The sequence below is a fragment of the Cheilinus undulatus genome, linkage group 20 (assembly GCF_018320785.1).
Source record: "Cheilinus undulatus linkage group 20, ASM1832078v1, whole genome shotgun sequence".
Taxonomy (NCBI): domain Eukaryota; kingdom Metazoa; phylum Chordata; class Actinopteri; order Labriformes; family Labridae; genus Cheilinus; species Cheilinus undulatus.
In genome coordinates, this window is record NC_054884.1 from 37,882,755 (window position 1) to 37,902,547 (window position 19,793).

The 19,793-nt window shown below is 39.3% G+C and overlaps 1 protein-coding gene and 1 long non-coding RNA gene across 3 annotated transcripts in view; one reads left to right on the forward strand and one right to left on the reverse strand.

Moving 5' to 3' along the window:
- LOC121528396 overlaps positions 1–19,793 on the reverse strand; it is a 98,198-nt gene that overhangs the window by 53,505 nt on the left and 24,900 nt on the right. The gene's annotated exons all lie outside the window — the stretch shown is intronic.
- On the forward strand, positions 1,802–17,893 carry LOC121528395 (alpha-N-acetylgalactosaminide alpha-2,6-sialyltransferase 2-like). 2 transcript variants are annotated; one of them, XM_041815845.1, is made up of 10 exons: positions 1,802–1,881; positions 6,059–6,290; positions 9,815–9,935; positions 10,113–10,278; positions 10,500–10,674; positions 11,656–11,794; positions 11,889–11,992; positions 15,414–15,497; positions 15,671–15,770; positions 16,475–17,893. In XM_041815845.1, the coding sequence occupies exons 2-10, from the start codon at positions 6,163–6,165 to the stop codon at positions 16,664–16,666; spliced, it is 1,209 nt and encodes a 402-aa protein (XP_041671779.1). In that variant the 5' UTR covers positions 1,802–1,881; positions 6,059–6,162; the 3' UTR covers positions 16,667–17,893. The 2 variants fall into 2 exon arrangements, with proteins under 2 accessions (XP_041671779.1, XP_041671781.1); XM_041815847.1 differs by lacking the exons at positions 1,802–1,881; positions 6,059–6,290 and adding an exon at positions 9,596–9,721.

A 19,793-nucleotide genomic window follows, 5' to 3' on the forward strand; every position in this document is an offset into this window, starting at 1 on the left:
TAAAATTATATTATTATATTATTATAAGTGTCTGCAAACTTCCAAAAAAATGAAATTCTGGAGCTCATAAAACACAAGGAAACCCAATAAAGGTAAACAAAACATGGTACAATGGCAGCAAAGAAAGTCAAAGCAATTCATTTTTTTATTTAAAAAAGAAGGGAGCTTATGTAGTAAGATTGGGACTTAGGAGTTGACTCAATGCAGTTTCAGCCATTAAGTGGTGTAATGTGTGAATTTGTCACATTAGAAATTAATGGGAGGCAACGACAGTTCAAGAGGCGTTGAGTTTGAGCTAGCTGAAACTCAAAGAAAGCCTGAGTACACTGATGTCATTTTAAATACACCATGAATGTGTATAAACAGATCTAACAGACAGAGATTTTTTTACCCAACCCAAAACCTCAACCTGGCTTCAAGGTCACATATTTGACCCTTTAAAGACAAGTTTATATCGGTCTCAGAGATCCCCAAAACATGCCTGTTAAGTTTGTTGCTGAAAAAAACACTCCAGTATTGGATTTTAGCATGTCTAAAATAATAACTAGCAAAGCACTCGAAGAGCGCAGACCTCCGCCATTAGCCCTATCTCCCAATAGTGAAGAACCCTTCAGAAAATTCCTGGATCCGTCCCCATGTGGCCCCCACCACGGCATTCGCTGATTACTCCCTCCCCGGTGGGGTGCAAACACAGTGAGGCAAAGCATTGGCTTCGCTACATGTGCCAACAGATGCACCCATGGTCTCACTGGACAACTGGAAGTCATGACAGAGGGTGAATATTCCTCTATTCCTCCCAGCATTGTGAGTATTCTTGCTACAGTTCGCTGTCTTTCTCTCTGTTACGCTCCGACTCATCTCCTCGCCAGGGCGCGTGTCTTTCAGACTCCAAAACTTTGAATAGAAACATCCAAAAACTGCTGCTGGGATTGAAGTTACTCAAGTCCGCCATCTCCTAGTGTAAAGTGGTAACAGCGCAGACCTCCACCATTTGCCCTATCTCCCAATAGTAAAGAATCCTTAAAAAAATTCCTGGATCCAGACGGTGATCCGGATCAGTCCCAAAATCTAATCAGTTCTTCCTTATGCTATTTCTGATATTTACTGAAAATTTCATCAAACTTCAACTTTTTGAGTTATGTTGCTAACAAACGAACAAACGAACGAACAAACCCATCGCTCATATAACCTCATTGGCAGAGGTAATAATAATAATAATATAATAACAATAATAATAATAATAATAATAATAATAACTTTATTTATATAGCACTTTTAAAAACACACAGTTACAAAGTGCTTCACAAAACCCAAAAGAGGCAGACAGATAAGCAAACAACATAACAAACAAACCCCCAATAAGTAACACAAACGACACAATTGCAACACATAAACACAACCCCCCTGTTTTAGCCCTGCTCAGAACGAACTGTTAATGTGTCTGTGGCTTTAAATGTTAATGCTGTCTGACTCCGCCCCTGACCACGCCTAGGGGTGGGAACCGATTGAGAACCGGTTCCAATTGGCTCGATCCATCAACATCATTTAGACTTTATCTTAATGATTCCCCTGTCAATGCCCGTGTGCCATAAAACACAGGCCTCGCATGTGACAGTCAGCTGAACAGAGAAGCTGAGGAAATAAACATTTACAGGACTATACAGCATCTCCGCATGGTGTTTAAAAAACACATTTTTACAAGCTCTTGTCAGCGTGCATCTAATCCTTTATCAAAATGCCTTGAGTCGACAATAAAACAGGTTTATAAGGAGACGATTACAGGTGCGGGAGAAGTGAATTACACAAGTAAAACAGGTTAAATCAGGGCAGGAGATCAAATGAAGTTTCACTTTTCCTCCCTCCTCTTCTCCCAGATGTAAGGTGAGAATTGATAATCCTAATCTAATATCAGAATTTTTGAATGTGAAGTAACGTTCTGTGTGATTTTAAACAGATAGAGATTGGACTTTATAATTATTTTTGTCCGTGTTGTGCTTCAATGGCGAGCTCCGTCCTGGGTGTTTACACCGATCTTATTAAAAGTTACAGAATACTCAAGCGTATAAAACAACAAACAAGCAGTGAATAATTTCATCTACATTTCACATTAAACAGGTAAAGATAAGTTTAAATGTTTTTAAGACCCTCAGTGGTTGTTAGTGTACCTGGCATGGCTGCACCTGTGAGTCTGCATAATAATTTGTCATCACTGATGAATACAAAGAAGAATGAGAGTGTTTTTAAACTCACGTTGTCTTAGATCACATTGGAGCCAGCGGTGCACGTCTAACAGTTTGACTTTAGAGAAGACCATACCGGGGTGTCAGAGCTGTGTGTCGGTCTGTACGTGAGTGTTCGTCTTTTGCAAAACTGTCCGGACATGATTAACAGGAGTTCAGTCATCACTTTTAAAGCATCTTCACACACAGACAGTGGTGCTGTGTGTGGAAAAATACACATATTCTCGAGGAATTTATTAATAATTGCGCTAATCCCACAGGACTGTCTTCATGATGGTAATCAAAGCAACACCGTGGCTAATTTTAATTCCCTTAGGATACAGTATTACTGTATTACCACCCATTTCTAATGAACTGTCACTAAAACAGACTTAAGTGGTCAAAAACGTGGCTTAATTTCTCCAAAACTGACGCTCACAGGGCAATGTGAAACGTCAAACAGTCATATCTAATGCATGACATTCATCTTTTTGCCCAATAACTGTTAATTTTGCACGAGTTCAATTTATTTTGATACCTTCGGAGATCTGGAATCCAGAGATTAGTTTTATATTTATTCTAAGTTTTATCTTTTAAAGAAAATGAGCAGTAGTACTGTATTCTAATTTAAGTTCACGGATTAAAAATCCAGAGAGCAGTTTGTCTTAACCGAGACATATCCAACAAAAAAGTTTTTGTCTATTTTAGCATGTTCTCCTCCCAAACACTTGATGTTTCACATTTTTAGCAATCCAAAAAGCAAAATTCACAGGAAGGAATCGATTAAGAACTGAATTGATAAGAAGAATCGATAATGGCATTGATATCGATAAAACCTTATCATTTCCCACCCCTAACCACGCCTCTCTCAGGAAATGGATGCAGCTTTCCTGATGCTGCTAGCTGAGCGAAGGATCAGGAGAGGAGGGAGGAACTGTCTTTCGAGCGGGTAGGGCAAATGGAACGTGAGGGCAGGGTTAACTCCCCACATGACATCATGAGAGGAAAATCTGAGAGCGGCTTGTTTCAACACACACTTTCTGAATGGTGGAGAAAGAGTCGGGAAGGAATGGATTTTTCTGATTTTTTTGGGAGTACATATTTTTGTTAGAAAATCCTGAAAAAGTGTATTTTGCATAATAAGGGACCTTTGCCTTCAGGCTCTGCTTTGTGAACATGAAATAAATGTCAGGTATCACAATTACCTTTTTTTAAATGTGGTTTTAGGGCTTTTTTTGCATTTATTAACAGGACACCCACAGAGAGAGAGGAAATATGGGGAGAGAGAGTGGGGGAAGACAGGGACCTAACATGCTGAGACCGGGAATCAATCCCACGACCACTGTGCTGAGGACTCTTGCCTCAGTATATGGGTGCCAGCTCTACCACCTGAGCTAGGTTTCTGACCACAGATCAGCATCCACTCTACTGTACAGGTCACTCAGTCTTCTAAAAGCAGTATACATCTCTGCCAAGCCCAGATGTCCTCAACTTCTCCTGTTGTACTCCCTGTTCATACCCTCAAGTTCTCAAAGTTGAGTCTCCAGAGTTATCTTGAACGATCATACATGATCCTCCCACTCACTCATACTCATATTTTTGGATCTTAATCTTTACATAAAGGCTGATTTTTGTTTTTTACTCTGAATAACACTCCGAGCCTAAACTCAACCCGTGGCTCTTGAGCCACATGTGGCCCTTTAGTGACCAGTTGCGGCTCTTTTAAGGCTTACATGGAAAAAAAAAACAAACTTGAACTAAAAACATTTATGAAGGTAAACACTGTCATCAGTAAAGATTCATGGTAGGTCACATCAATAAATCTGCTTCCCACACAAAGAAGACAGGCTTTAACTTTCAAATTTAAACATTTATTTTTTTAAATCTGTATATCATTACTGTCAGATGCGCTCGACAGAGGAGCGTGTGCAAGAGAAGAAAGCAGAGTAAGTCCGCAGGCTCTCTCACACCCATATCTTATGACAATTATGCAGATGCGCGTCATCAATGAGCGTAACACACACGGATCACATGTAGAGATAACGTAATATTTAATATCCAGTGAAAGTTGTTCAAACTAGGGCTGAACGATTTAGGAAAATAATCTCATTTTTTTACCAGATATTGTGATTTACTTTGTGATTATTTCTTAAATTCCTCATCTCATGCATTTTTCTTACAAAAAAGCAATAATTCATTCTATACTATAACCAACATAATATTAGACTGAACTAGGGCTGATCAGGTTTGAAAAATATCTAATTGTGATGATTTTAACTCATTTTGCAAATTGGATATGAACAGTTGTATTAAAAGGAATGAGCTTTTTCTATGCAATTCTCATATCTAACAAGAAAAAAACATTAAAAAATGAAGAAAATAGGATTTTTTTCAAACACTATTCTAAAAATATGCCACTAGAATGTTTGCATATATAATGCATAACGTCTCTGCTGCAAAACTCAAACCAGTATTTTGACACAAATTTCAGCTTAAACAAATATTGTACCTTCTGCGATTTGAAAATTGCAGCAGGCCAAATTGCGATTTAATCTAATTTGCGATTAACTGCCCAGCCCTTGTTCAAACATGGGTGTTTTATTTGATCTTTAATGCACTAATGATCATAAATATTGTCAAAAGAGCAGAAATATAAAACCAAAGCTCCAAAATGAGGCAGGGTGTTACGATGTGTCTGGAGAGCTGCAGGTGTGAGGCAGGACTGGTTTTAGTCAATTAGAGGCCCAGAGCAAAGACCAATATGAGGCCCCTCCCCCTTTAGCTAAAGAATTAAAAATGAGCAGAGAAAATTAGAAAGCATCTCTTTTATGCTAATAAAGCCACAGAACTCCAGTAAATGCCCCAGTGTGTGATATAAATACCCAAATAGCCAACCATCATTCATCATTTTCTTTGAAAAGCATCTCAGAGCTCAAACTCAGCTCATTCTAATGTTTTAAAATTCTTTGGGCCAGGTGGAACTTTCATAACGCTGGTGTTGGGCCAAAGACCGGTACCTCCAAAATGACCACTTTTCTGGGAATGAAAAATGTATTAGTTATAAAAATGATACGTATATGATTTATAAAAACAAATTAAAATCATGAAAAATTGAGATAAAAGGTTTTAGCCTGATGTCAGTGATAAATAAAATAAATAGATGCTCATTACCAGTGACATATTGGTTCTTCTGACACTACACAGACATTTGCACCCCATTGAACCTCATAATTATCCACCAATCCACTGTTTTATTTCATTTCAACTACAGATGAACTGATCTATTATCTACCCTACATTCTGGGTTTGGATTGTGGCTCTCGCTAAAGTATTTTTTAGAAAATGTGGCTCTTTGGTAGAATAAGGTTGAGTATCACTGCTTTTAAGAAACAGGCAGCTTTATTTAAAGGGAGTCAAATAAGAAAAGATACTGGTTAACATTAATCCCATTAACCACAATGGCCACACCCAAAGAGTGCAGAGACCGGCTGAACAGGTTCTGAGCTAGCATGCTAGAGGAGTGTTTATGTCAGTGCAACCATAAAGAGAGGAACAAGATTCTCCCCTGGTGAAAGGACGGCTATCTTTTTATGTTTTTGTATTAAATTTCCACGCTTTAGAAACTTTTTTTACGTTAGACAACTGCAACAAAGAGTCCTCTCAGAGAGAGACGTGATGTTTAAATATGTGAAGCTCTTCTGAGGGACTGCCGGTTTGTAGTGATTTTGGTAACTCCTGTGAAAGAGTGGGATCTGTTATCCCTTTGCTGGTTTTGTCTTGGACTTGGGTAAGTAGTTTTTCAGAAAAAAAAAAAAAATCTCTGCCATTGTCTTTCCCAGTTGGGGACCTCTCTTCATCCGTGACTAAGAAGGACTACATCCTCAGCTGCCTCCATCCTCTGTCTTCTCATGCCAACAGGCAGGGAAAGCACTTCAACAAGGGGATGGCGCTAAGAAAGAGGGTGTTACTTTCCTTCATCGGCTGCTCCCTGCTGATTTTTTACATCCTGTGTGTGAAACGGGAGAAGCTTCTGACCACACAGCCCCCGCAATACAGTCTGGAGGAGAGCAGGTATGCAAACTAACCACATCAAATTCAAATGCATCCAAACATATTCAATCATTTGTTTGTTCTGCCAGCCTCATACTCTGGTTTCACTCTCACCTGAGAGCTCTGCTACTGGAAGCTGCTTTCCTTTTGCTACTGACTAGAAGAATTAAAAAAAAAGTAGGGACAGGACCATGTTTACCACTGTGTAGCATCCCCCTCTTTTAACAACGATCCGTAAATATCTGAGGAGGCCAGTTCCTGGAGATTTGGGAGAGGAATGTTGTCCCATTCTTGTCCGATGTAAGATTCTAGCGGCTCAACAGTCCTGGGTCTTCTTTTCTTGATTTTTCCTTTTCTGATGTTCCAAATGTTTTCTATTGGTGAAAGGTCTGGACTGCAGGTGGGTCAGTTCAGCACCAGGACTCTTCTGCTGTGAAGCCATGCTGTTGTGATGGATGTGGTTTAGCATTGTCTCTCTAAAGAAGATTCTGGATGGGATCATATGTCGCTCTAAAACCTCGCTCTACTTTCCAGCTGTGATAATTCCTTTCCAGATGTGTAAGCTGTCCACGCCATAGACACTAATGGAACCCCATACCATTAGAGATGCAGGCTTTAGAACTGAGCCAGGATAAAAAGCTGGATGGTCCCTCTCCTCTTTAGTCCACAGGACACGGCATCCATGGTTTACAAAAGATTTGGATTTATCTAATCACAGAACAGTTTTCCATTTGGCGCTGGTGCATTTTAAATGAACTTTGGCCCCATTGACATTTCTGGATCCTGTTCACGTATGGCTTCTTTTACCTTGCATTTATGATGGCATGGACAACTTTGTTGACAGTGTATTCTGGAAGTGTTCAGAGCCCATGCAGTGATTTCCAGTACAGAATCGTGCCTGTTTTTGATGCAGTGCTGCTTGAGGGCCCGAGCATCCAGTCCTGACCTTCAGCCTTGAGCACAGACATTTCTCCAGATTCTCTGAATCTTTTGATGATATTATAGACTGTAAATGATGGGATATTCAAAATCCTCACAATTCTATAATGAGGAACATTTTTCTGAAATTAATACAAAATTTTTAGATGCAGTGTTTCACATATTAGTGAACTTATGCCCATCTTTGCTTCTTAAAGACTCTGCCTCTCTAAAGGGCTCCTTTCATACCCATTCATGTCTCTGACCTGTTGCAAATGATCTTACTTGCAAATGCTCCTCCAGCTGTTTTTCATCAGTACTACTTACTTTTCCAGCCTTCTATTCAACTCTCACTCAGTAATGAATTTAAAAAAGGCAAAGCAAACCCTATCTCATGAACGACCTCATATTAAAAATAAGACGTTGCCGGACACCTTAAATGTTGTTTTTCAAATCCTGTTTATCTTTGAAGAGGCTGATTGAGAACAGAAAGATAGCACATAGAACGAGAATGCCACTGTCTCATGCAGGGATGTGGTTTTTCAGGTTTCAGGGCATGAAATTCCTTTTATAACTGGGGGGAATTCCTCCCCTTGATTCCTAACATAGGGGGGATTTTTTAAATTTTTCCGGGGCTTAAACGTACAGTCATAGGGTGGCTCACAGCATCATCAAAAGGGGAACACACCATTGATCATGGCCAATAAATCCAAGGATCCCATTATAGATCAGATGGTCTTTTAGCCCTTATTTTCTTCTTATTTTCTTCTCTGCTAAAAGGGCTCCATGTTAACTGGGAAAAAACAACATCAACACACAAAAAAGACAAAACAATGCATACCAACATATCAGGGTGAACATCTACGTGAATGTACAGTCATAGACGAAAGGATTGGCACCCCTGGAATTTTTCCAGAAAATACACCATTTCTCCCAGAAATTGTTGCAATTACAAGTGTTTTTGGTATACATGTGTTTATTGCCTTTATGTACATTGGAACAACACAAAAAAATCTGAAGAAAAAAGACAAAATTGACATAATTTTAACACAAAACTCAAAAAATGGGCTGGACAAAATTGTTGGCACCCTTTTTAAACTGTGGGTAAATCATTTTATTTCAAGCATGTGATGCTCATTTAAACTCACCTGTGGCAGTAACAGGTGCTGGCAATCTAGAAATCACACCTGAAGCCAGTTAGAATGTGTAAAAGTTGACTCAACCTTTGTGTTGTGTGCCTGTGTGTGTCACACCAAGCATGGAGACGAGAAACAAGAGCCCAGAATTGTCTGAGGACTTAGGAAGCAAAATTGTGGAAAAATATGAACAATCTCAAGGTTACAAGACCATCTCCAGAGATCTAGAAATTCCTTTGTTTACTGTGCGTAATATAATCAAGAATTTTATAACCCATGGCACTGTGGCTAATCTCCCTGGACGTGGACAGAAGAGAAAAATTGACAAAAGAATGCAACGCAGGATGGTTGGAATGGTGAATAAACATCCTCAGTCAACTTCCACACAAATCAAGGCTGTCCTGCAGACTCAGGGTGCAAAAGTGTCAGCTCAGTACATACGTCGTTATCTGAATGAGATTCAGCGCTATGGCAGGAGACCGAGGAGAACCCCACTGCTGACAGAGACATAAAAAAGACTGGAGTTTACAAAAATGTACCTGAGTAAGCCTCAATCCTTCTGGGAGAACATTTTGTGGACAGATGAGTCTAAGGTAGAGCTTTATGGAAAAGCACGTCATTCTACTGTTTACAGAAAATGGAATGAGGCCTACAAAGAAAGGAACACAGTACCTACAGTCAAACATGGTGGAGGTTCAAGGATGTTTTGGGGTTATTTTGCTGCCTCTGGCAGCCTCTGGGTGCCTTGACTGTGTGCAAGGAATCATGAAATCTGAGACTATCAAAAAATTTTGGGTCGCAACGTAGGGCCTAGTGTCAGAAAGCTGGGTCTGTGTCAGAGGTCATGGGTGTTCCAGCAGGACAATGACCCCAAACATACCTCAAAAAGCACCAAGAAATGGTTGGAGACAAAGCTGGAGAGTTCTGAAGTGGCCAGCAATGAGTCTGGATCTAAATCCCATTGAACACCTATGGAGAGATCTCAAAACTGCTGTTGAAAGAAGCACCCTTCAAAGCTGAGAGACCTGGAGCAGTTTGCAAAAGAAGAGTGGTCCAAAATTCCAGTTGAGAGGTGTAAGAAGCTTGTTGATGGTTATAGGAAGTGATTGGTTTCAGTTATTTTTTTTCCAAGGGTGTGCAACCAAATATTAAGTTGAGGGTGCCAACAATTCTGTCCGGCCCATTTTTTGAGTTTTGTGTAAAATTATGTCAATTTTGTCTTTTTTCCTCAGATTTTTTGTGTTGTTCCAATGCACATACAGGAAATAAACACGTGTATACCAAAAACACTTGTAATTGCAACAATTTCTGGGAGAAATGGTGCATTTTCTGGAAAAATTCCAGAGGTGCCAATCCTTTTGTCCATGACTGTATGTGGACAATGCAGAGAAGCTCTGAGTGGGTTAAGTTCTGTAATGAAAGTTCGTTCAAGCTGTTATGAAATATTCTGTCTGTAATCAGCAACTAACCCATATTTATTGTTCACTGCAGAACTAGATTCAGCATCAAAGCCCCCTCAGTGGAGCTTCAGCAGCCCACACTAGCAGCCAAAACAACAGAGCCTTCCATCATCGGAGACTCCTACATGAGTGAGGACACCCCACCACAAACAGTGAGTGCAGAAACACCTTTTTGACTTTGTCTGTCCATCCGTGTAAAAGAAAGAGACAAATATTAACCCTGTAGTAGGCAGAGTAACCAGAGAGTTTATGGTGAAGTAAGAGGCAGAGTAATGATTCTGTGTTAAAGGCTCCAACATGGCTTGATAGCACTGCTATGTTCCCGTCAGCACTGCCCAGATGGTATTCGCAGTCGGATCACCAAGACTGAATTTGGGAAACAGTTTATGGAAAACATTCCAGTCCTGCAGTGGGCCAAACACGCCACTCCTGAGCAGCACCAACGACTGAGCCAGTTCTCAGGAGCCCACGGCTGGAGAGACATCGATTACAAGAGTGAGGTATCTTTTTTATTACATGGTAAATGTATTCAGTGCCATTTTTTATTATATTATTTAGTATACAAATGGAAAAGCTATAAGTAGATGGCTTTCTGGGTTAGCATCACGCTCTGTGTTGACTTCTATTAAATTACAAAAACAATGCTGAAGATGTAAAATCAGTCAAGACTGTTTAAAAATCTAGCTCAGATTTGTCCTGTACTTCTGTGTCAACAGTGCTGGTGGGAGCTCTTTCTGTCCTAAACTCTTCAGCAAACTGGCAGATATTTGATGACTGGAGGGATCGCAGCAATAAATCTGAGTGTATCCGCTGTGCTGTGGTGGGGAACGGTGGGATCCTGAAAGACTCAAAGAAAGGGGAAGAGATCGACAGTCACCACTATGTCTTCAGGTAGACTCTGGACTTGTTTACTCATCCTGTCAAAAGATATTCAGTCCAAAAAGCAAGAATCAGATCCATTGTCATGCTTCTGTTTAAACAAGAAGCACATATTCTGATTCTTCTGACTGAAACACATGGTTGCGGTTGCCCTTTTAGGCCCTTACTTGTTTGCCACTGTGATCTAGCATTTGTCAGTATCCTACAGTCCCACCCTGATCTCTGTGGCATTACTAGAAAAGCAGTAAGTGTTTGTGCACCATATAAACAGCAGCACCGAGCCATAACTAACCTTGTCATTAGATGTTTAATGCATAAGGCCAATTTGCATGGAAAGGGGTGTTTTCCCCCAAATAACAGTATAATGGCTCAGCTACTCTCCACACTGGTGTGTATGTGCAATGATGGGCCAACAACTCAACAAGAGGAGCTTGAAAGCTGTGCCTTTTTTACTTATTTACAAAGATTTAGTGCACACACTTTTTATGGAGCTTTAACAAAGCCTCATATGGCCCTGCTGCCACATGATGCTGGCTACACAGAGGCAGACCCATATTCAAACATGTTTACGCAGCACCAATTAAACCATGATTTCTCTGTGAATGATTCAACAGCATTGTGTGACACATCTCCCGTATTATCTTGTTCAATATGAACATGGAGAAGTGCTTTAAAGAGGGCTGACTTTCCAAATACATTTCCTTATGGGCCTGTTTCCACTGCAGTTGTTTTGTGGCTCTGTCCGTCACTCTTTAGAGCAAATTGAACGCATTCAACTCAGGTGTGATGTCATTCCCAGCTCCAACATCTGACTTCCGAGCTAAGATATTTAACCCTAACCGATCTGTTTAACTGCATTTTAAAAACTGAAGATACAGTTCTTGAACGCTTCAGGGAAGGCCTGTCAAAATAAAGGTGGACTGTATAAAATATACTGCTATGTCCTGATATTAAGCTTTTTTTTTTATCTGTTTTGGACACTTCTTATCACAGGGCCAATGGGGTAGTCACCGAGGGTTTTGAGCAGGATGTGGGGTCTCGGACCACCCATTACACATTTGCCGCCAAAACACTAATGCTTGCATTCAGGGACTACAAAGGTCTTGGCTATCAAGGACCCCCTCTGTCACAGGTGAGGGTAAAGTGTGAAATCTTTTCCTGCATAAAATGCTAAAATAGGGACATATGAATGGAAATGTATAATTCTGAATGCTATCTTCCAAAAGGAAACACGATACATTTTCATCCCGGATTTTGACCTTTCTTACTTGATGGTGAAGGCTGCAGCAACACACACTCTGGTGGAGAGTGGGGATGAGCAGGGAAAGGAGTAAGTAATCATTCTCATTTTCAGACGGAATAATAACACAACCAGAGACACTTTACAGCTCTCTACTCATCATAATTTATAATAATACTCAAATGATTAAATGTAAGGTCCTAGGTTCAAAGGCAGCAGTAGCTAACTCTACAATGTGTTCCAAATTATTATGCAAATTGGATTTTAGTGTCATAAACATTCAATTTTTTTTTTTTTTTTTAAATGAAACTAATGGATGGTATTGTGTCTCAGGGCTCTTTGGATCACTGAAATAAATCTCACACACCTATGATCATTAGTTTTTCAGGTGAGCCCAATTAAAGGAAAAATACTAAAGAAGGATGTTCCACATTATTAAGCAGGACACAGGTTTCAGCAAAATGGGAAAGAAAAAGGATCTCTGCTGCTGAAAAGCATCAAATAGTGCAATGCCTTGGACAAGGAATGAAAACATTAGATATTTCATGAAAACTTAAGTGTGATCATCGTACTGTGAAGAAATTTGTGGCTGATTCAGAGCACAGACGGGTTCATAAAGGCATAACGAGGAAGGTTTCTGCCGGACAAATTCATCGGATTAAGAGAGCAGCTGCTAAAATGCCATTAAAAACCAACAAACAGGGATTTGAAGATGCTGGTGCCCCTGGAGTCCCACAAACCTCAAGGTGTAGGATCCTCCAGGGGCTTGCAGTCGTGCAACCCTGGATGGTCCAGATGGAGGAGTAGTGGATGGTTGGTGGATAGCTACCATGTCCCAACAGGGAGGTGGGACATGGTGGCCATCCACCAACCATCAGCAAGGAAGTGGCGGAATCATATTTTGGGCCTGAATCCTGGGGAGAGAGATGACAGGCCCCTTTAGGGTCCCTGAAGGTGTGAAAATGACCTCGGCAAAGTATACAGAGTTTCTGAATGACCACTTGCTTCCATGGTACAAAAAGAAGAACCGTGCCTTCCATAGCATAATGATCTTCATGCATGACAATGCACCATCTCATGCTGCAAAGAATCCCTCTGTTTCATTGGCTGCTATGGGCATAAAAGGAGAGAGACTCATGGTGTGGCCCCCATCCTCCCCTGACCTCAGCCCTGCTGAGAACCTTTGGAGCATCCTCAAGCTAAAGATCTATGAGGGTGGGAGGCAGTTCACATCAAAACAGCAGCTCTGGGAGGATATTCTGACATCTTGCAAAGAAATTCAAGCAGAAACTCTCCAAAAACTCACAAGTTCAATGGATGCAAGAATAGTGAAGGTGATGTCAAAGAAGAGGTCCTATGTTAATATGGAACTTTGCCTGTTAAGATGGTTTTGATTGAAATAGCTTTTGATTTCAGTAAATATGACCTCCTAATGCTGCAGATTCAACACATAACCATTTTCAGTTCTTTACAACCTAAAAAATGTTCTGAAACTCTGTTGTGCATGATAATGTGGAACAGTGCATTTTGAGATTTTTATTTTTGAAAAAGAAAAAAGTTATCATTGGGAGGTTTGTTTAATAAAATCCGAATTATGCTCCAACTGTTCATGACTTGAAATTAAACTGTCATTTGCATCGACAATTTAGGAAAATCGGAGAAAAAAATATCATTTGCATAATAATTTGGAACGCAGTGCACAGAGCTATCATCTATGTTTATCAAGGTCTTGCTTGGTGTGTGTGTGTGCTAACTTGCAATCATACAATGCTTAAAAATGTTTAACCCCAAGAGCAAGATCCACAAAAAGAATAGCACTGTTTTTTTATTTCCTGGACCTATTTAATGGTGGCAAATTGTTGCATTTAATCCACAGAGACTGCTTAGTAAACAGCACCCAAAGTGTACATGTCCATTTTGAATGTATGTAAATGAAGGATGCCCAAGAAAATCAGATGCAAAGTTGCTCCTGTCCTATGCAAAAAGCCCTGGATCAAATAAATATATACAGTGCTTAACAAATTTATGAGACCACCACCTAACGTAAGGTTTATGCCACAGCTGCCCTAAATTAACGGCATTGGTAATTACCAAAATCATTTTTTCTGTTTCTGCAATGGTTAATACACCAATTTGTAGAAGCTCTTTAACCCAAATGATATTTTTAATGCTAAAATATAATTATTGTTATCCATGAATTTTCAAATTTACTGATTTTCCAAAAACCTGAAAAAATAGTAAAGCACATCATTATTTCTTGATTAATATGTCAAATTATAGTTATTTACTTGCATTCCTGAACAGAAAAATGAGTTTTAGTGTATGAATGTTATGCTTGATTCATTTCTGACTTCTCAGAGAAGCCCAGTGAGCCGGCTCAAATTTGGGTATAAAAAGATGAATTCAGTTTGAAATTCCTCATTCCTGTTCAAAACGGTAAAACATGGAGAGCTCACTGAAAATGAAAGAGTCTGCATTAAAGCACGTCATGATGCTGGATGGTCTCCGAGACAAATATGACAGGTGGTCTAATAAATTTGTTAAGCACTGTATATTTACAAGACAAGTGCCAAGAAAAACAGGAAGAAAAAGTGGTGCCGTTTTTACCAGATGAGGTCATGTATTGAATCAATACTCTCTCTCCTTCTAAAGGTATTACTGCATATCCTAAGATAAACTTTTTATTTACAACAATGGGCCTAGAAACTTGTAGGAGCCAGGCATGAGCCACTTTTGAATAAACCATATGTTTAATGCAGGAAATACGTTAGTTGCCAAATATAACTGATGTATGCTGGAGCAGCATGTCTTTATATCAGACATCTTTAAAGATAGTTTACAGACTGGCATAACCTGTTTTTGCAAGCCGATCTGTTTACTTGGAGAACAGATTCTTTTAAGGATAGAGTGCAAAAGCAGGGCAAATAGCAGATGCTAAATATGTGCATCCATGATCTGTGGATATGTCCAAAGTCAGTTTAACTTGTGGGATATTATATTATATATATTATATATTAGGAACTGCAAATGGGGTGAATCAGTCTGATCTGCTTTGGTTCAGATGAAAATAACAACAGATGCAGTAGGGCGGCTGTGAATCAGTAGGTAGGGTCGGTTGTCTTGCAACCGATTGATCCCCAGCTCCTGCACTCTCAATCCGATATGCTTTGGCCAAGACACTGAACTCCAGTCTGCTCCTACTGCTGTGTCGGTGGCATGTTACTAAACTAAACTTTACATAGCAATCTTCTCCTATCAACGTGTGAATGTGGAGTGAATGGGTGTGAATGGCGAAGTTTGACCTGCTGTGTAGAAGTGCTTTGAGTACCCAGTTCTCAGAAACTTTCAGTTTCCTGGAACTTCAGGAAACTAAAAGTTGTGGCCCTTTGTTGTCTGCTTTTCCACCATGACCTTAAGTCCAAGGATGATGATACCTAACAATCTTGATTTTGGGTGGCATTTCAGCTCAAGTTTTGTGGGATTTTTAACAATAATGTCTTGTTTTCTTCAGTCCAACCAAATTCTTTGGCCAGGATGTGTCAGCAGAGAAGCTGAAGGTGTTTCATCCTGACTTCTTACGTTACATCCGTAACAGGTGAGTGTAGGTTCACAGAATGAAAGCAGGGCTTACATTTCAAAGTGTAAATGAGAAAAGGAGCGGCTGAAAGCTGATAGTACTGCTGTTTGTGCAACTTTAAGAAGCCACATGTCCTCTTTAAACTTTAATGTCCTTAACGTGCAAATGTATTGTTGTGATCTTCGTTTCAGATTCCTCCTTTCTAAAAATATGAGGGATAAAGATGTACGATATTACCGCCCATCTACAGGAGCTGAAATGCTGCTGGCTGCAATGCACACCTGTGACAAGGTAGAGTCCTCCATTAGCACTCACTTCTGTCACCTTTTTTTTTTATTTACAGTGGTGACACCAGACTGTCTGACTGGGTTAGCCCAAATACGGCTGTGACTCATGCAGAGATGGTGTGAAATGTGAATGTCCCATTCAAGAATAGATATTTATTTGGTCTGATTTTACTTAACAAACCTCATTAATATATTCACACTTACAGATCCTACAGGTGTTTTATTCTAGCTTAATTTAATGAATTAAGCAAAAATGTCAGAATTCACAAATTTTAGAGCTAAAAAAGCAAATGTGCCATGCAAAAAAAAAAAAAAAATAAACACTGACAAAGCATGAAACTGATCGTAGTTGAGGATTTGAGGTGGCGACTGGTATGGCCAATCAAATATCTGGGGTGGAATATAATAACCTTCATTTCTCAATGCTCAATAAGATCACAGAATATGTTTGGAACTCTGTGATCTTATTGAGAATTGAGAAGCAACAAAGAGTTAATAGCCACGACTGTACTCAGTAAGACTTTTAGTTTTCTAGGAAAATGTTAGACTTTACATCCAACTAAACCATATGCACATACTAATTTTAGAGACAAAATTTTACCAGTGCATCTTTTATCAGGATCTTCTTAACGGCAGTATCTTAATTTCAAGAATGCGTCTACTTTTGCCACCTTTGACGGTGTCTTTTGTGTTTTCTGTGTGATGAAGGTGAGCGCTTACGGCTTCATAACCCCAGACCACAACAGGTACTCCAGGTACTACTTCGACAGAGAGTACCGCCCGGTGGGCTTCCCCCCCAAACACGACTTCATGATGGAGATGAACCTGTGGCAGCAGCTGCATCAGGCGGGACTCATACAACTCTACATGCGTGAGCAGGTGCAGGTCGACCAGAGATGAAGACACAGTTCTGAACTCGTTTACAGGAAATCCAAAAGAAATCAGTCCTGTTTGCCCTTGACTGTAAAAGATTCACTGAAATATGCAAAACAAAAAAGAACATGTTTGATTAAAGCTTGGTTAGAGCACTGCTGGCAGTGATTAAGGAGATTCTGACATTTCCTCATGGTCTGTCTCTTTGTGAAAGCACCTACCTCTATAATTAAGCAGGCAAACATGCTGTGACTGACTTTAACACCACCAGTTTAATTTTGCATCAAAAAAAAAACACGTCACCCTGATGTCTACAAGGACTTTCTTAACATCAAGAATAACAGAACTTTGTGCCAGGGAAAACTCGTCAACAGCCTCTACTTAAGTCATTCGACAAAGCTAAAAATACAGCAGCGACCACCCAAAGGTGTAGAGAGAATCAGCTGTCCAGTGTTATCAAATTATTTTTATTGAAAAAACAATTAGTCTTAATCCCAGTTTAATTATCAGTTGTTCTTTTAAATTTTGGACCATTTAACCAAAGACAAATGTTTTATTTTATTTCTTATGCAGTAATTAAGCTTCTCTAGTTCTGTATGTGCGCACGTCTATAAATAGACCATGGTCGCTGCTGCACCTACAGAACCCACACTTTGCTGACAGAAGAAGTGTGAAGGCCCAAAAGCACAGTGAGGCTTCTTCTGCAGGTGTTGCATCACCATCTTAGAAAGACAGTGAAGGACAAAACCACCAGGGACTGATCTTTTGAACCCTCCATTGCTGCTGACCTGGTAAACTTTTGAACTCTCAATTTCTGTGAACTTGGTGAACCCTTGGTTTCCAAGAACTTGGTGAACTTGATGAACTCTCAGTTTCTGCGATCCTCAAGGGTGGGACTTTCCATGAAGATATGTCAGTGGAACCAGGTATAAAAAAGGGGCCCCTGGTTGCCAAACGGGTCTGCTGCAGACTCCGACCTGTCGGTTCGATTGGCGTACATGTTCTTCAGTCCTGAGACCTTCTGTGGGTGATCAGTGATAACTCCTATCGGTGAACAAATCAATTAAGGGTTGTTATTACTTGTAAGCAGAAAGGAAACTTATCTGCAAAAGAGGATAAGACTAGAAGCTAACAAGTACTACCCAAAGGCTATTAAGAGTCAGCGAGACCAATGCTGGTATTTTGCTCATCGAAGGTAGTGTCAGCCGATTCGAGAAAACTGTTTCTATAGTCCAGGATGGAGAACTAAATCTAACCAAAGGTTATCTTTTGTGGTTTCAACTCATGGGTTTTTGGACCATTTTGAATTTTTGGTACCTATATTGTCATGTTGAACCTATATGTTTGTTTTTGCTTCTAACTTGATTTTTACATCATTTTTCATCCATGGAATCATTCAAAAATGTTTATGTAATCCATTTTTGTTGGTAATGAATTTACTTTTACATGTAATCTGTTAAATCTGACAATTTGATTATCAGTCTGGCTTTTTGAGTGATTTGATACATTTTTGACTGAGCTGCAAATAAAATAAAAAGGTTTTCTAAAACCATATCTTTTAGCACCCGTAGCATATACGAGTGAGTAAGGAGCTGCAGATTGAAGTCAGACAGGATTAAAACAGTCCTTGTAACTTTTCAATACTCCATATTTCATCCTGGATCTGGAACAAGGTAAGGAGCTGAGCAGGAAAATCACTGAATTTATAGCTCTTGATAAGATATGAGTGTAAATCTTGAGACAAAATTCTAAATGGCTCTCTTTTTAAATGTTTTTTGTTTGTTTGTTTGTTTTTCACTACTCAGGTTTTGCACTCTTCAGCTTTTATGCAATTTTCAACCATTTTTATGCTTTTTAGCTATCTATATATGCCTTTTAGCTATTTATACTATTTATATGATATTTTCAGCTATTTTATGCTTTTTAGCTATTTTATGCTATTTTTAGAGAATTTTTATGCTATTTTCACTTTAACTACTAAATACCATTTTCTGCTACTGTTTGGCCATTTTATGCTATTTTCAGCTATGTTATGCTATTTTCAGGGATTTCTTATGCCATTTTCAGCTATTTTTTTGCTTTTTCAGCTATTTTCAGTAGTCCTTCCACAGTTCAGCATCCCCACACAATTTCAGTTGAAATTGCATTTTGATCTAATTACTGATAAAAATTAAATGTTTTGTCAGTTTCTAGAAAAAATAGACAACCAATGTTTAAAAACATATTTGTAGTACAGGTTAGAGTTGGTGTTTTTACAGAGGAAAAAATGTAATTAAATATCGGTTTCGGCCAAAATGAGTTTCAAAATATCGGCATATCGGATATCGGCAAAAATCCCTAGTCATGGCCCCAGTTAATCGCACCCTGTTTGGTATCTGACAATAGGCAGAGCAGAGACACACACTCGTTCACCAGTGCACACACATGAACACACACCGTCATTGATGCGTCATGTCAAACACTGTCAAAGCTCATATGAGAAAAAGGACTAAAAAATGATAAAATTATCTATTTCTCTAAATTACTGGAGAGCAAACAAACAAAAAAAACATGTTATTGACACAAAGCTATCTTGAGTGTTTTACATATTGATGTCCTTAAAGAGGATGAGAAATAGTTTAATTTTACTGATGCAGCTCTTTATATTTCAGTCTGTTGTAAACAGTTTTTAAAGTACTTTCAAAATAAATGCTTTTATTATTATTATTGTAATTATATCAATGAGTGCATAGTGTAGTAAAATAAAGATGCGTCAGACTATTAAAATGAAAGGTTTAATTTGAAGAGCATTAAAAAGTAAAGTTTGAGAAAAAACTTGTAAGCATTGATAGCCTATTCAGTTCAAGAGGAGTTAGTTTAAACATTTCTGAATAGACCTGAATGCTGTTAACTATGACTGAAGTCAGAATCCTCCAATGGTACTTTTGTGGCTCTGTAACGTTCTTAATCCAAACACCCATGCTGCGGTAACAGCCTGAAGGTGGCAGTAAACACTGCAGTAATGGCACTGCCCTCATATCATCATATATACCCTGTACTGGCCCTCTGTCAGTCATAGAGGTAACTGGGATACTGATCCACATTATCCCCATTAACCTTAAGCCACACCCATTCAGCACACAAACTGGCCGAGCAGGTTCTTAGCCAGCATTTA

Coding starts and splice junctions, on each gene's coding strand:
- LOC121528395 (XM_041815845.1), top strand. CDS start 6,163: ATGGCGCTAAGAAAGAGGGTGTTACTTTCCTTCATCGGCTGCTCCCTG. Junction 6,291..9,814: donor TACAGTCTGGAGGAGAGCAG/GTATGCAAACTA, acceptor TGTTCACTGCAG/AACTAGATTCAGCATCAAAG. Junction 11,993..15,413: donor GGGGATGAGCAGGGAAAGGA/GTAAGTAATCAT, acceptor TGTTTTCTTCAG/TCCAACCAAATTCTTTGGCC.